Here is a 14,860-nt window from a genome sequence, read left to right on the forward strand (position 1 = left end):
ATAGTGACACTATAAATATTTTTGTGTACTTGATGATGATGATGACGATGATGATGTTGTTGTTGTGGTCTTCACTCCAGAGACTGGTTTGGCGCAGCTCTCCATGCTACTCTGTACTGTGCAAGCTTCTTCATCTCCCAGTACCTACTGCAACCTACATCCTTCTGAATCTGTTTAGTGTATTCATCTCTTGGTCTCCCTCTACGATTTTTACCCTCCACGCTGCCCTCCAATACTATATTGGTGATCCCTTGATGCCTCAGAATATGCCCTACCAACCTATCCCTTCTTCTAGTCAAGTTGTGCCACAAATTTCTCTTCTCTCCAATTTGTGTACTTATGGTACAGAAAAAAATACAGTTAATAATGATGATCATTTACTTATTCACTAGCTTAAATTTTGATGCCAGTTTCCAAGCCCATGCATCATAGCTCGGCTTGCTGGCTTATTGGTTGTTGGCAATTTGAAAGCATTTAAGTTCACACCATAATGAAAACGTCATTCACTAATGATCACAAACACACACAAGAAAAGATCCTATCCTAGCACAACTTCCTAGTCACTCATAGTTAACTATGATGAATCAATGAATCAGAGTTTAAAACAACAACACTATTATTTACTGTATACTTACTTTAACCATATGCCCCCCTCCCCATTCCTCAAATCTCTATCCCTCTCACTCACTCACTCACACACACACACACACACACACACACACACACACACACACACACACACACACACACACACACACACACTTTTTCTTATGTCTTCCATATTGATTTGAGTATTTTGAAAGCCAGTAGTTGATTTTCATGTCTTTAGGTATTAATTACCCTGTGTGATGTACACAGTTTCAGTCTATGCTGCCAATTTGCAGTGTGCACATGTGTGATGCCCTTCAGCCACCACCAGAGTTGGGCAAAATTTATTTGAATGATAGATAACAAATATAGATAAAATTGTTGTTCATTGCCCATGATTAACAAATATTATTTGAAATGTTTTACACTTACATGAATAAAAACACCTGTGAATAAAAATATAGGGTTTTCATAATTGAATTTCCAGTTTCAAAATGCTGTAGAAAGCGATCAACTGCTCAGAATGACATCAAATTTGAGCAGCATATTATTGATGCAGCGGGAAACATGGAACGAAAATAAAAGAAGTTAATGAAAATTTTACCAGTAGATGGCACTGTATGTGCCTTAACGTACGGGGCATTGGCTACAAATGATAAATGAATTGCAGTATGATAACTATGCTTTGAATTGCACATTACATCATCCATACTGTTCAAAGTGCTTGGCAGCACAGGTTCGGCAGTCAGCAGTTGTGGCACCGTTAGTTACGTAAGCCCATCCACCATGGCAAGGCCATACCACATCAGATAGAAAAAAATTGGCACTTAATTGTCTTGTGTCCAAAAACAGCATATAAATCAAAATGACATGGGCTTCTAACTGTCATGAGATTGGTGCAAGTAGTGTTCAATATGCTGTCCACCATTTTCTGCCACAACTTGATGTTGAGAAACAGTACATCCCACAAGAGATCGGAGTGCCTGAGGGGTAACGTTCAGAATGCATTGCACAGTGTGCACCTCTGATTCAGCTACATTCATAACTGAAGCATTGAACAGAAAATCTTTCAGATAACTCCACAGCCAGAAGTCATATGGATTAAGATAAGCGATTTGGATGGCTAGGCTGTAGGGAAATGATGACTGATAAATCTAGCATTTCCGAAATGCCTCTGCAGCAGCCGCTTCAGTGGCTGTGTAATGTGCGGAGGAGTGCCATCTTGCCTAAAAATAATCCTACCCACACATTCATACCATTGAGGGGTTGGAGTGATGTTGCTGTGCAAAAGACTGTCATAGCATTTACCAGTGATGCTACAGGTAACATGAACCGCAGGACTCATCTCCTCGAAAAAATACAGCCCTACAATAAATGATGCTGTCAACCAGCAGGACACAGTCACTTTTGCAGAATGAAGTGATACCAGTTGATGAGTGTGCAGATTTTCCATTGCCCATATAGTGTTACAAGGTAATGGAGGTCAGAGCATGCTTGTATCCAGCACAGTGGGAGACTACTGTGTCTGTGTTCGTATTAACAAAGAACAAATGAGCCAAAGTAAATGACCAAGAAATGGATGAAATGCGACTGAGGTACAAATGAGGTGGAATCCAGTGTCACTGGTCCATTTTATAACCTGTGTAGCGTGGCTGTACAGCTAAAAATGTAGTTCATGTTTCCAACACTGCAAGGAAGCTGCACCGAACTACCCCTATTAAATCTTTGACAGGGATGAGACATTTTGTTGCTCTAGGGTTGCGTTTTCCATGTGGCACCAATGTGAGGACAAGTACATAAAAATTTCCTTCTGTGAGCACTTGGACCACAAGCAAAATTTGAACGGGCACAACTTTTCCTAATGTCCAACACCCTATTGGGATTTTCAATAAAAGTGATTTATCATAATCACAATTATTCTAACAGTTGCATACTTAAGCAACACGTTGGCAGTTTCAGAATTTTGCACGTAATTAATTTATTAGGCTACATCTGCAATTAAGTTTATGAACTTGCTAGATGTACATGTGATTGAGCTGTGATAACAACCATATGATTTTGTCAGTTGTGGGAATCTGCGACCATAATTTAGTTGTATTGATTTATAACGTGCTCTTCCTTTGTATGAACTGGATGTAATGGTTGACTTGGCCTCCCCAACAACATTATGAATCACTCCGGAAAAGTCTATGCTCTCTGTCTACACTAATGAGCCAAAATATAATGACCACCTGCTTAATAGCTTGTTTGTCAGTCTTTGGAATGAATACATTGCTGATTCTGTGTATCAAGGATCCGACAGTTTGCTGGTAGGTTTGCAGAGGTACGTGGCATTAGATGCCTATGCACAGGTAATGTAATTCGCCTACACAGATGGGTTCCATATAATTTACATTAGGAAAATTTGGTCACTGAGACACCAATCCCACCAGTCTGTGTCTGTGGTATGCTGCACATTTGGAGATGCCGTTCACCTCAATGATGCTGTTTGTGGAGATGACCAGTGACCTAGTGTAGCAAAAAATGTGATACACCTGAAGAGCTAAACACATTTCCATTGATTCACAGTCAAATACGGATGGTCCCGTGCTCACTGCAATCATAATTGATGTTGTTGGTTCAACAGTGAACACTTAGGGGTGGCCTGCTGTGGAGCTCCATGTTCAACAATGTATAATGAACAGTGTGTTGTGAAACATTTGTGCATGCATAAGCATTGTGCTGTTTCAACAAGGATGCCACAGAGCACCATCTATCCTACTTTATCCTACTTCACAGAGCAGACAAGCCTCCAAACTCCATGTTTTGTGAAGAGCTGTGGATGTCCAACTATTTAGCACCTAGTGGTAGTTTCACTATCCCCCTACCTCTTTCAATAGATGCTGAAAACAGTGGCATGTAACAATCAACCAGCTTCACTGTGTTCAAGATAGTACTTCACAGGCTCTGCATAATAATGATCTGCCCTTTGTCAAATTCGTTTATCTCAATGGATTTCTCCATTTTTGCAGCCTATATCTTTGCTAGGGTGATTCGGCGTCCATATCTGCTCTGCTTACATACTTTGTTACCATGTCACATCCCCACAAGACCATCAGGCGGCGTCCAATATTGCAGTGGACAGTGGTCGTAATGTTTTGGCTTATCATTGTATAACTCAATAGCGGCAGTTAAAATCCCCATCTGGTTGTCACAATATAGGTTTTGTGTGATTTCCTTAAATGGCTTAAGATGAATGCTGGGACACTTCCTGTGAAAGGGTGTAGCCAATTTCTGTTTCTGTTCTTCCTCAGTAAGCATCTGATAAGTCTCTAATGATTTCATCAGCAATGGGACTTTGAACCCTAGTCTTCCTCCTGTCTGTGATCATTTTTATTAATGGTATATTTCTACCGGCATCAGTGTGTTAAAAATATTTTGTAATGTGCATGTGGCTATTGCCATAGAGTCTCACATCTAGTGAATTTAACATATTTAACTGTGAAAATAAACTGAGGCAAAATAAATATTCTGTAGTGGATTGCTTGATGATCATGGCGTTAAACCACTAATAACAACTGTGCCCTCTCTTTTTTTCAGGTCATGTTTTGACACTGTACAATTGGGGAGGTGCAATGTTTGTTAGTGGCTCACAAGACAAGACCGTAAGATTCTGGGATCTGCGGACCCGTGGGTGTGTGAATATGGTGACACCAGCTACAGCACCAGGAAACAGAGTAAGTCACAATAATATTAATTCTAACTTTGTCAAACAATTGAAAGTTCAGGATGGAATAATGACAATATTATGGAAAGGATGGTGCTACTCACCATATAGAGGAGACCTTGGGTCACAGAGAGGCACAACGAAAAGACTGTCAAACAAGTAAGCTTTCTGACAAAAAGGCCTTCTTCCAATTTAGATCTCGATATGTTGTTTGTTGTCTAGTTTGGAAGGAGGCCTTTTTGGCTGAAAGTTTACTTGTTTGACAGTATTTGTGTTGTTTCTATGTGTGACTCAACAAATCTATTGTGATATTGTTTCATTTATAAGCACAAAAATTTGTTCTTAATAAATTGTAAAAAAACTACAAATGAAGAGGGTAATTTCTGACATCAGTATGATTTGGTGTGCAGATCAGCCATAGGTTATTTTAATTCTAAAAAGTTGGCAAAGTTCAGGTAAGAATGCTATGCAATGTGTTTAATGGCTGGTGGTCCTATTCAGCAGAGTGTGACTATAATGGACAAAGGATAAAACCTAGGCTGCTTTGTGTGTAAGTTAGTCTCTTCTTTAATAACGACTAGTTAGGCTCAGCCATGTATCCATTTTCGAGTGATAACTACAGTCCCTCCTACATAACTTGGGTGAAAAGTACCAAGATGAAATAATAAACTGTTTTGCTCAAGATTAAAGCTGCCTATGAGTAAGAAGAAATGATACTATCCTCTTCAAGATATTTTGGATGGTGTAGGACCAGTTTCTGAGGGTTACCTTGAAGTAGTTATCTAAAGTCGTGCTGCTGTGGACAGTTGGCGTCAAGTGCATTTTTCTGGATTGGAGTTCATCACACAACTCCTTCTTGTGTGCCCACAGGTGTTTGACACTTTCCTTGTCTCTGTTGGAGGCGGTTATATATGAACAATGCCTGGACTTGAAATTATACTTCCTGTCAAAACTGTTATGATGTTGAAAACAGTTAACAATGATGGTATGTGAAAAACTCAAGTGTATGAGTAGTTTTCACTCTTCAAAATGGCAACTTGTCAATTAATGATAAACCTTGTTCCAGAAGTCCAGCAACTGCCGAAACAGATGAAAATTTCAGGAGAATTCAAATTTGTGAGCTTGTGCTTGAATACTTACAGCAGATAATTGAAAATATAGCAGAGTTAATTGGATTGTATTAAAGCTCAGTTCAGCGAATATTAATGAAACATTTAGTAAGAAGAGGGGTTTCTGCCAAATTTGTGTTTCACATTCCGACCAACCAGCAAAAAGGGCATGGAGTGGGAGCATGTTGTGCTTTGAAAGATTTTTTTAAAACTGAACCCACTACTTTTTCCAAGATCATTAGTGATGAGAAGTCATGGTGCTATTGTTCTGTCTCTGAAAACAAACAACAGTGAATTTCGCCCAAGAAAAGCTCATTGAACCAAAATTGGTGCTCATTTATTTATTTATTTATTTGATGTGAGAAAGAGTGTGGATGTAGAGTTCCTCCTCCGTGCCAGACAGTTACTCAGGTTTTTTGTTTGGTAGTTCTGAAATGATTACATAACAGTATGCATTAATAAACACTTTTGTGGCAGATACATTTTTTCCACCATGATAAGGCTCCTGCTGATACAGACTTCTCGGGGCACCAGTGTTTGGTCAGAAACAGCATTACTCCTTTGCCACATGCATCTTACTCTCCTGAAATAATTGAGTGCAATTTCTTCTCATTTCTACATCTGAAGAGGAGGAGTCATTGCAGATGAGTATAGAAAATGTTTCCATCAAAGGACACTCTTGACTGGACAAATGTATTGTGTGTAATGGAGAGTACTTGGAAGATGATGAGAATTTTTGTTAAAACAAAAGAAGATAAAGCTTTGCTGTGTGATATGTTTCCTGATCCAGGCCATTCCGTAGTAGGTGAATTGCGTATTTTTCTCATTTATAACTTTATACAAATATTTAATACTTTCCATATTTTTCGCATTTTCACTACAGTAAGGGGAAGCAAAGCAGTTCATAGTTCAGTTTGAGTGTTGCCCATAAAATTCTACATTGGAGATTTTTATTGTTGGTACATAACGCATGTAAAACTGAATTCATTGCACTGTGTCTTGTGAATTAATTATTTAATTTCATAAACTTTCGTGCCTTCCAGTTCTTGTGCTACCTAATTAAGCTTAGAATTATGTCAATTATTAGCTCTCTTGTTCAATCATCGCAGATAGCTTCTGTTTATGAAATACTGTATTGCATAATCTGCTTTCTGGTACTTACGTTGCACTGTGTCTTACTGTATTGTCCTTTCTGTCTTTCAGGGCTCACCAGTGACCGCTGTGTGTGTTGATCCTTCAGGCCGTTTGCTTGTCTCTGGTCATGAAGATTCTTCTTGTGTTTTATATGATATAAGGGGTGGGCGTAATGTGCAGTGCTTCAAACCGCACTCTGCTGAAGTTCGGTCAATACGATTTTCCCCCAGCGCCTACTACCTTCTCACTGGTGGATATGACAACAAATTAGTCCTCACAGATCTACAAGGTGGGTGCACATGGTTAAACTACATACAGTATAAATGTATTTGCTTTGGTTCTATATAGTCCACCCCTGGTAGCTGAGTGGTCAGTGCGTCAGGATGTCATACCTAACGGCCCGGGTTCAATTTCTGGCTGGGTCAGAGATTTTCTCCACTCAGGGACTGGGTGTTGAGTTGTCGTTATCATCATCCTTTCATCCCCATCAACATGCAAGTTGCTGAAGTGGCGTCAACTCGAAAGACTACCGGACGGGAGCCCCTAGCCACACGGCATTTCCAGTTCTGCATAGTCCAAGTTCTTCAGGAGACTGCCCTCCCTCCCTCATCCCTCACTGTCCATCTCCTTTCTTCCATATGTCTTTTACATCAATCCGTGTTTGTTTGTTGTTGCAAATTCAGATTCCGTAACAGTATTCTAAACATAAGTTGATATACCATAAATAAAATTTTCCTGTTTTCTGTGAAAACTGACTGCAAGGAAGAAAATGAAATGGCACATTTGCGTATACTATTTTTGTTTAGAAATGTATACAAGTTGAATACACCTGATACTTGAACCACAAATGTTGTGGAGATCATGGTGCTATTGATGTGCTGTTTTCACAGAATGGACTGATAGTCAGGTACTCATATTGTTATCCAATCAGCAGATTGTAATAATACTTAGAAATTGTATTTTTGCACAATCATACACTTTTTTAAATGAAACAATGTCTATTGATGTTAACAGGCTAAAAGTAGAGTAAATTAGAATATCAATGGTGGTGGTGTTGGATTCTAGCATGAGCCATTTACAGAGATATCATATTTTGAAAACTTTCCATGCCGACACTTCTACAGTACATGTGGTAGCAGACACTAAAGAACAACATGAGTATGTAAAATGGTTATGTAGATTCTGACAAGTAATGAGAAACCTAATCATCACAGTTATGTTCAGAATGACCAAAAGTAGTGGCAGTGCACGCTTCCAGTCTGGTGTGGAATGACTGCTGCACACTTGCGACCAGGCTGCAGTAATATGTCATTGCCTACAATTAGGTGTAGTTGGTAGATAGCATCTTTCACCTTTCCCCTAAGAAAAAAGTCTACTGGCTTCAAGTGTGGAGAATGGGCCAGCCAAGGTACAGGCCCTCTGTATCCATCCAATGATTTGGAAACAATTCATGGAGATGTGCTATAGTACTTGGTGCACTATGGGTTGGACAGCCGTCATGTTGGTACCACGTGTTCCTCCTAGTTTGCAGAGGAACATCTTATAGCATCCGGTTAGGAGACTGCAATACTTGGGTATGTTCAATATTCTGTCTGTGAATAACGGACTTATGAGCTGATGGTTCAGTGTCCCACACCACATGTTTACACTCCATGGATGCTGAAGTTACACCTGACAAACCCAATGGTATTGTCAACAGACCACTAGTGCATCTTTCAGAAGTTTGCTTGGCCATTATTGGTAAATGTGACTTCATCACTAAACAAGATACATGATATACATCTGGAGTATCCTGTCTTAATACCCACGTACAGAATTTAACATGATTCTCATAGTTGTTTCCATGCAGCTCTTGATGGAGAGAAATGTGATAGGGATGAAACTTACGTTGACGGGGAATGTGTAGGACACTTGCCTGATTCATGCCACTCCTCTTACAATTGCACAGGAGGTAACATGCGGATCAACTGCAACAGCAGCAAGAAGATTAATGTGCCCTCTTCTGACACCACTTACTTCCTTGTGTTATGTTGTCTAGGTGTTATATTACTACTTTCATGTAACCGGTTGAAGAGGTTGATAAATAATTTCCGAGATGGTTAACATTCCTTGGGGTATCATGCTGCACACACCATACAAGAACAAACTGCATTCTTCTTGCAGTCTCCATACACCATGAGCATGTTGGCTTTTTCTACATTGATAGATCTCATCATCCACTCACGACCTACTGCTCGGACTATCACACATTAACTGACTAGCAAGCTGCAAAGCACTCGGGGAACACACAAGCACACAGTAAGAAAACACAACAATTATGTACCTAGTGGCTATGCAGATTGAATGGTAGAAACAAGTGTCAGTGTGGAAACTTTTTAAGCAATAATCCTGCAACAAACACCACTGACATTCTAATTTACCCTACTTTTAGTTTAATACCAATAGACATTGTTACATTTAAAAAAGTGTATGTTCGCACAAATATACACTTCCAAAGTATTATTACAATCTGTTGGTTGGCTAACAATACAAGTCCCTGACTATGAATCCATTTTGTGAAAACTGTACATCAGTAGCACTTTCCATATCTGCAACATTTGCCATGCAAATTTTAGGTGATTCATACTGTATAGAGAGACCATATGTATACGAGAGAAACAACTTGTGTAAACATGCTGCCCTGCTATCATTAGTTAAAACTGATTGTGAGAAAGAAAACAAAACCATACATTTTCACAGCACAGCAGAGCATTTTCTTTCTTGCACTTGGCAGTAACAGAGAAACTGTACATTGTTGTAAAAAAAATTATATAGATTATTTCAGTTAATATTTCCAGTGGAGTATTATGTAAAAAGGTGAATTACATTTCCATACTTTTGGTTACATCATTAAACAACAACTTGTCAGTATGTAGTAGTATAGGCTTGCAACTGTTTCTTTCCTTCAGAGTTGCCATTCTGACGTTTCTGTCCCCTTTGTATCTGTTGTTAGTTATTTCTTATCCTCTTTCTATTTTCAGTGTTAGCTGAATTTATCATGTCTTTGAGGAGTTAAACTTCCCCCACCCACCACGATCTTTCCATTTTCTAAATTTAGGCCAAAGTTGACATAATCTGTGAAGTTCTATTAGACACAATATGCACTCAGTGTTCCAATTTTGCAGAAAATATATGCCAATAATATGTAATGCCATCTCTAAATTTGTGTACAAGGTATTTGTTTTTAAACATTTCTAGGTGATCTGACTCTACCTCTGCCAAGTGTTGTCGTGGCACAGCATCAAGACAAGGTAATTTCGGGGCGTTGGCATCCAACTGAATTCTCATTCCTCAGTACGAGCGCTGACAAGACTGCAACTCTATGGGCTTTGCCTCCTGTTTGAATCTCATTTTATCTTTTTTCTTTGTATGTTAACAATGGCAAATAATCCCTTTAAACTAATTAATTTTTGATGTTTAATATCAGATGTACCTGAGGAGAAAATTCAAACTGTGTTAGTACCTCTTGTACAACATGCTTGTTCTAACTTTGTTGGATACATAGCTTTTTTTCAATGTGTATGGTATTTTTTGGCTACTATCAGCTGCACTTGTGTAGATCATTGTGAATATAGATTCTATTTTCATAAAAGTAGATCTTAATTCACTCCGTACACATCTTAAAATTTTATTCCTCAATGGTTATTGAGTTTGAGTTCATTGTTTTAATGTGACTGTTCCAAGTACCATTTGTGTAATCAATGTTAATAAGCAGTGCTGATGTAGGAAACAATTCACAAAATATTAATAAAAATATATATGCTGAAAATTAATATGAAATAAGAGAGAGAGATACAGCACATTTTGCTCTTTATTTTCAATGAAGAATTTGCGAGGCAAGATTCTTATTCTTATACAGAATCGAACAGAATTTTAACTCAGTATATGATGTAATAATGATGCTTCTTACTGAAGAAAATTCTATAGTTTCTGACAATGCAGGTCTTGTAAGTTTTTATTTGTAGGAATATGTATATAATGTACAGTGCATACAAGTAACATTGTTTCTGAATTGTGTGTGTGTGTGTGTGTGTGTGTGTGTGTGTGTGTGTGTGTGTGTGTGTGTGTTTCTGTACAAGTGTAAGAGGTTAGAGAGATTCTTATGAATTGTTTAAACATTATTTTTGTCACCTTGTGCATGTTATGAGTTAAGTGAAGTTTTCATTAATATTGCCTGTATAGAAATCTGCGAAGTGTTAAACTGTATATCATAATCATGTAGTTAAATTTGCAGCATGTAATGTAAGATAAACGTTTTCTGTAACAGAGTAGCTTCAGAATGCTTTTTATCATTATTTTACAAGTTCATGGATACTCAGTATTTTTAGACAATTTTTTTGTAGTAACCAATGATCTTCATTAGAATAAAACAAAACTTTTTCATTGTTATTGAAAAGTATTTCATTTTGGTGGTGAAATTTAAACTATTGTATGTATGGATTCCAGGTGCCTTCATTTGCAGATACTATGAGTGACAGCTCCTAATCATTTGTCATTTTCAATCCACTCAAAATAGCAAATGTCTACTGCTGTATTTTTTTCTATGTGCAAATTAAACTGCAGTGTAATAACAGATGAAAATTGAAATATGTTTTATTGACCCTTCCAACTATTGAACTCAACATAATGTAAACAAATGGAAACTGTATTTTGTAGCTGGATGTGAATAACAATTTATCAGAGTTATGTGTTTTTAACCACAAAATTGATCCCATGAAATAACAAACTTTTTGTACGGTCAGGCAATCCCAAAAGGATGGCTCCATTGTTTGAACTCAGCTGAATGTTTCTGAGAAAGTTTCAGCACTGGAAGTACTGGAAGACACTGCTTAAAACAGTTCAGTGCACAATAGCTCCCAAATGTTGGCTTAAAATTTTGTTACCTCGGGTAACCACTATTGTTAGATACCTGGTACAACTAATGTTTGCGATGGCAAACAGTAGTAGTAGTAGTGGTAGTAATTATTGTAAGTATACCAAAAAAATAGTGTATTTGTGGTCCATTTTATAGATGATTTTGTGCTATCTTAATTATTTGAATAATTATGCTTCCAAAATGGTTGCACTTGTATAGGACAAAATACAGAAATCAAGATGGAAATTCTGGAAACTATGATTTCTTGAGAGCAGTGATTTACATTTTCCGTGTTTGAAGTAAGATAGTATTTGCCAATAGAAGTGCTGACAAATAAATCTCTCAACCTGTTACTTAACACTGTTGGGTGAGATAAGGAGAAATGGAAAATATTATCCCAACAAATCTTCTATTACAAAATTTTAGTGCACAAGAAATTAATACATCACTTTCATTACCCCTCAGACACCTCTTTTATATATAAAAACAAAGATGATGTGACTTACCAAATGAAAGTGCTGGCAGGTCGACACACAAAAATACACAAACATACACACAAAATTCAAGCTTTCGCAACAAACTGTTGCCTCATCAGGAAAGAGGGAAGGAGAGGGAAAGACGAAAGGAAGTGGGTTTTAAGGGAGAGGGTAAGGAGTCATTCCAATCCTGGGAGCGGAAAGACTTACCTTAGGGGGAAAAAAGGACGGGTGTACACTTGCACACACACACATATTCATCCACACATATACAGACACAAGCAGACATATTTAAAGACAAAGAGTTTGGGCAGAGATGTCAGTCGAAGCGGAAGTGCAGAGGCAAAGATGATGTTGAATGACAGGTGAGGTATGAGTGGCGGCAACTTGAAATTAGCGGAGATTGAGGCCTGGTGGGTAACGGGAAGAGAGGATATATTGAAGAGCAAGTTCCCATCTCCGGAGTTCAGATAGGTTGGTGTTGGTGGGAAGTATCCAGATAACCCGGATGGCGTAACACTGTGCCAAGATGTGCTGGCCGTGCACCAAGGCATGTTTAGCCACAGGGTGATCCTCATTACCAACAAACACTGTCTGCTGTGTGCATTCATGTGAATGGAGAGTTTGTTGCTGGTCATTCCCACATAGAATGTGCCACAGTGTAGGCAGGTCAGTTGGTAAATCACGTGGGTGCTTTCACATGTGGCTCTGGCTTTGATCGTGTACACCTTCCGGGTTACAGGACTGGAGTAGGTGGTGGTGGGAGGGTGCATGGGACAGGTTTTATACCGGGGGCGGTTACAAGGATAGGAGCCAGAGGGTAGGGAAGGTGGTTTGGGGATTTCATAGGGATGAACTAACAGGTTATGAAGGTTAGGTGGACAGCGGAAAGACACTCTTGGTGGAGTGGGGAGGATTTCATGAAGGATGGATCTCATTTCAGGGCAGGATTTGAGGAAGTCGTATCCCTGCTGGAGAGCCACATTCAGAGTCTGGTCCAGTCCCGGAAAGTATCCTGTCACAAGTGGGGCACTTTTGTGGTTCTTCTGTGGGGGATTCTGGTTTGAGGGGATGAGGAAGTGGCTCTGGTTATTTGCTTCTGTACCAGGTCGGGAGGGTAGTTGCGGGATGCGAAAGCTGTTGTCACGTTGTTGGTGTAATGGTTCAGGGATTCCGGACTGGAGCAGATTCGTTTGCCACGAAGACCTAGGCTGTAGGGAAGGGACCGTTTGATGTGGAATGGGTGGCAGCTGTCATAATGGAGGTACTGTTGCTTGTTGGTTGGTTGGATGTGGACGGACGTGTGAAGCTGGCCACTGGACAGGTGGAGGTCAACGTCAAGGAAAGTGGTATGGGATTTGGAGTAGGACCAGGTGAATCTGATGGAACCAAAGGAGTTGAGGTTGGAGAGGAAATTCTGGAGTTCTTCTTCACTGTGAGTCCAGATCATGAAGATGTCATCAATAAATCTGTACCAAACTTTGGGTTGGCAGGCCGGGGTAACCAAGAAGGCTTCCTCTAAGCGACCCATGAATAGGTTGGTGTACGAGGGGGCCATCCTGGTACCCATGGCTGTTCCCTTTAGTTGTTGGTATGTTTGGCCTTCAAAAGTGAAGAAGTTGTGGGTCAGGATGAAGCTGGCTAAGGTGATGAGGAAAGAGGTTTTAGGTAGGGTGGCAGGTGATCGGCATGAAAGGAAATGCTCCATCGCAGCGAGGCCCTGGACGTGCGGAATATTTGTGTATCAGGAAGTGGCATCAATGGTTACAAGGATGGTTTCCGGGGGTAACACATTGGGTAAGGATTCCAGGCGTTCGAGAAAGTGGTTGGTGTCTTTGATGAAGGATGGGAGACTGCATGTAATGGGTTGAAGGTGTTAATCTACGTAGGCAGAGATACGTTCTGTGGGGGCTTGGTAACCAGCTACAATGGGGCGGCCGGGATGATGGGGTTTGTGGATTTTAGGTAGAAGGTAGAAGGTAGGGGTACGGGGTGTCGGTGGGGTCAGGAGGTTGATGGAGTCAGGTGAAAGGTTTTGCAGGGGGCCTAAGGTTCTGAGGATTCCTTGAAGCTCCGCCTGGACAACGGGAATGGGGTTACCTTGGCAAACTTTGTATGTGGTGTTGTCTGAAAGCTGACGCAGTCCCTCAGCCACATACTCCCGATGATCAAGTACCACGGTCGTGGAACCCTTGTCCTCCGGAAGAATGACGATGGATCGGTCAGCTTTCAGATCACGGATAGCCTGGGCTTCAGCAGTGGTGATGTTGGGAGTAGGATTAAGGTTTTTTAAGAAGGATTGAGATGCAAGGCTGGAAGTCAGAAATTCCTGGAAGGTTTGGAGAGGGTGATTTTGAGGAAGAGGAGGTGGGTCCCGCTGCGACGGAGGACGGAACTGTTCCAGGCAGGGTTCAATTTGGATGGTGTCTTGGGGAGTTGGATCATTAGGAGTGGGATTAGGATCATTTTTCTTTGGGGCAAAGTGATATTTCCAGCAGAGAGTACGAGTGTAGGACAGTAAATCTTTGACAAGGGCTGTTTGGTTGAATCTGGGAGTGGGGCTGAAGGTGAGGCCTTTGGATAGGACAGAGGTTTCGGATTGGGAGAGAGGTTTGGAGGAAAGGTTAACTACTGAATTAGGGTGTTGTGGTTCCAGATTGTGTTGATTGGAATTTTGAGGTTTTGGAGGGAGTGGAGCTGGAAGTGGGAGATTGAGTAGATGGGAGAGACTGGGTTTGTGTGCAATGAGAGGAGGTTGAAGTTTGCTGGAAAGGTTGTGAAGGGTGAGTGAGTTGCCTTTCCGGAGGTGGGAAACCAGGAGATTGGATAGTTTTTTGAGGTGGAGGGTGGCATGCTGTTCTAATTTACGGTTGGCCTGTAGGAGGATGCTCTGAACAGCCGGTGTGGATGTGGGAGAGGAAAGAACCACAAAAGTTCCCCACTTGTGACAGGA

The 14,860-nt window shown here is 40.2% G+C and overlaps 1 protein-coding gene across 4 annotated transcripts in view; it reads left to right on the forward strand.

The window, feature by feature from the left end:
* LOC124794701 (WD repeat-containing protein 47) overlaps positions 1 to 11,151 on the forward strand; it is a 699,296-nt gene extending 688,145 nt beyond the window's left edge. For all 4 annotated transcript variants that reach the window (XM_047258268.1, XM_047258271.1, XM_047258269.1 and 1 more), the window contains 3 exons: positions 4,168 to 4,304; positions 6,607 to 6,826; positions 9,775 to 11,151. In XM_047258268.1, coding sequence (XP_047114224.1) covers positions 4,168 to 4,304; positions 6,607 to 6,826; positions 9,775 to 9,920 — 503 coding nt within the window. In that variant the 3' untranslated portion in view covers positions 9,921 to 11,151. The remainder of the gene's footprint in view (positions 1 to 4,167; positions 4,305 to 6,606; positions 6,827 to 9,774) is intronic.
* The last annotated feature ends 3,709 nt before the right edge of the window (positions 11,152 to 14,860 follow it).

This window comes from Schistocerca piceifrons, chromosome 4, assembly GCF_021461385.2.
Source record: "Schistocerca piceifrons isolate TAMUIC-IGC-003096 chromosome 4, iqSchPice1.1, whole genome shotgun sequence".
Classification (NCBI taxonomy): Eukaryota; Metazoa; Arthropoda; class Insecta; order Orthoptera; family Acrididae; genus Schistocerca; species Schistocerca piceifrons.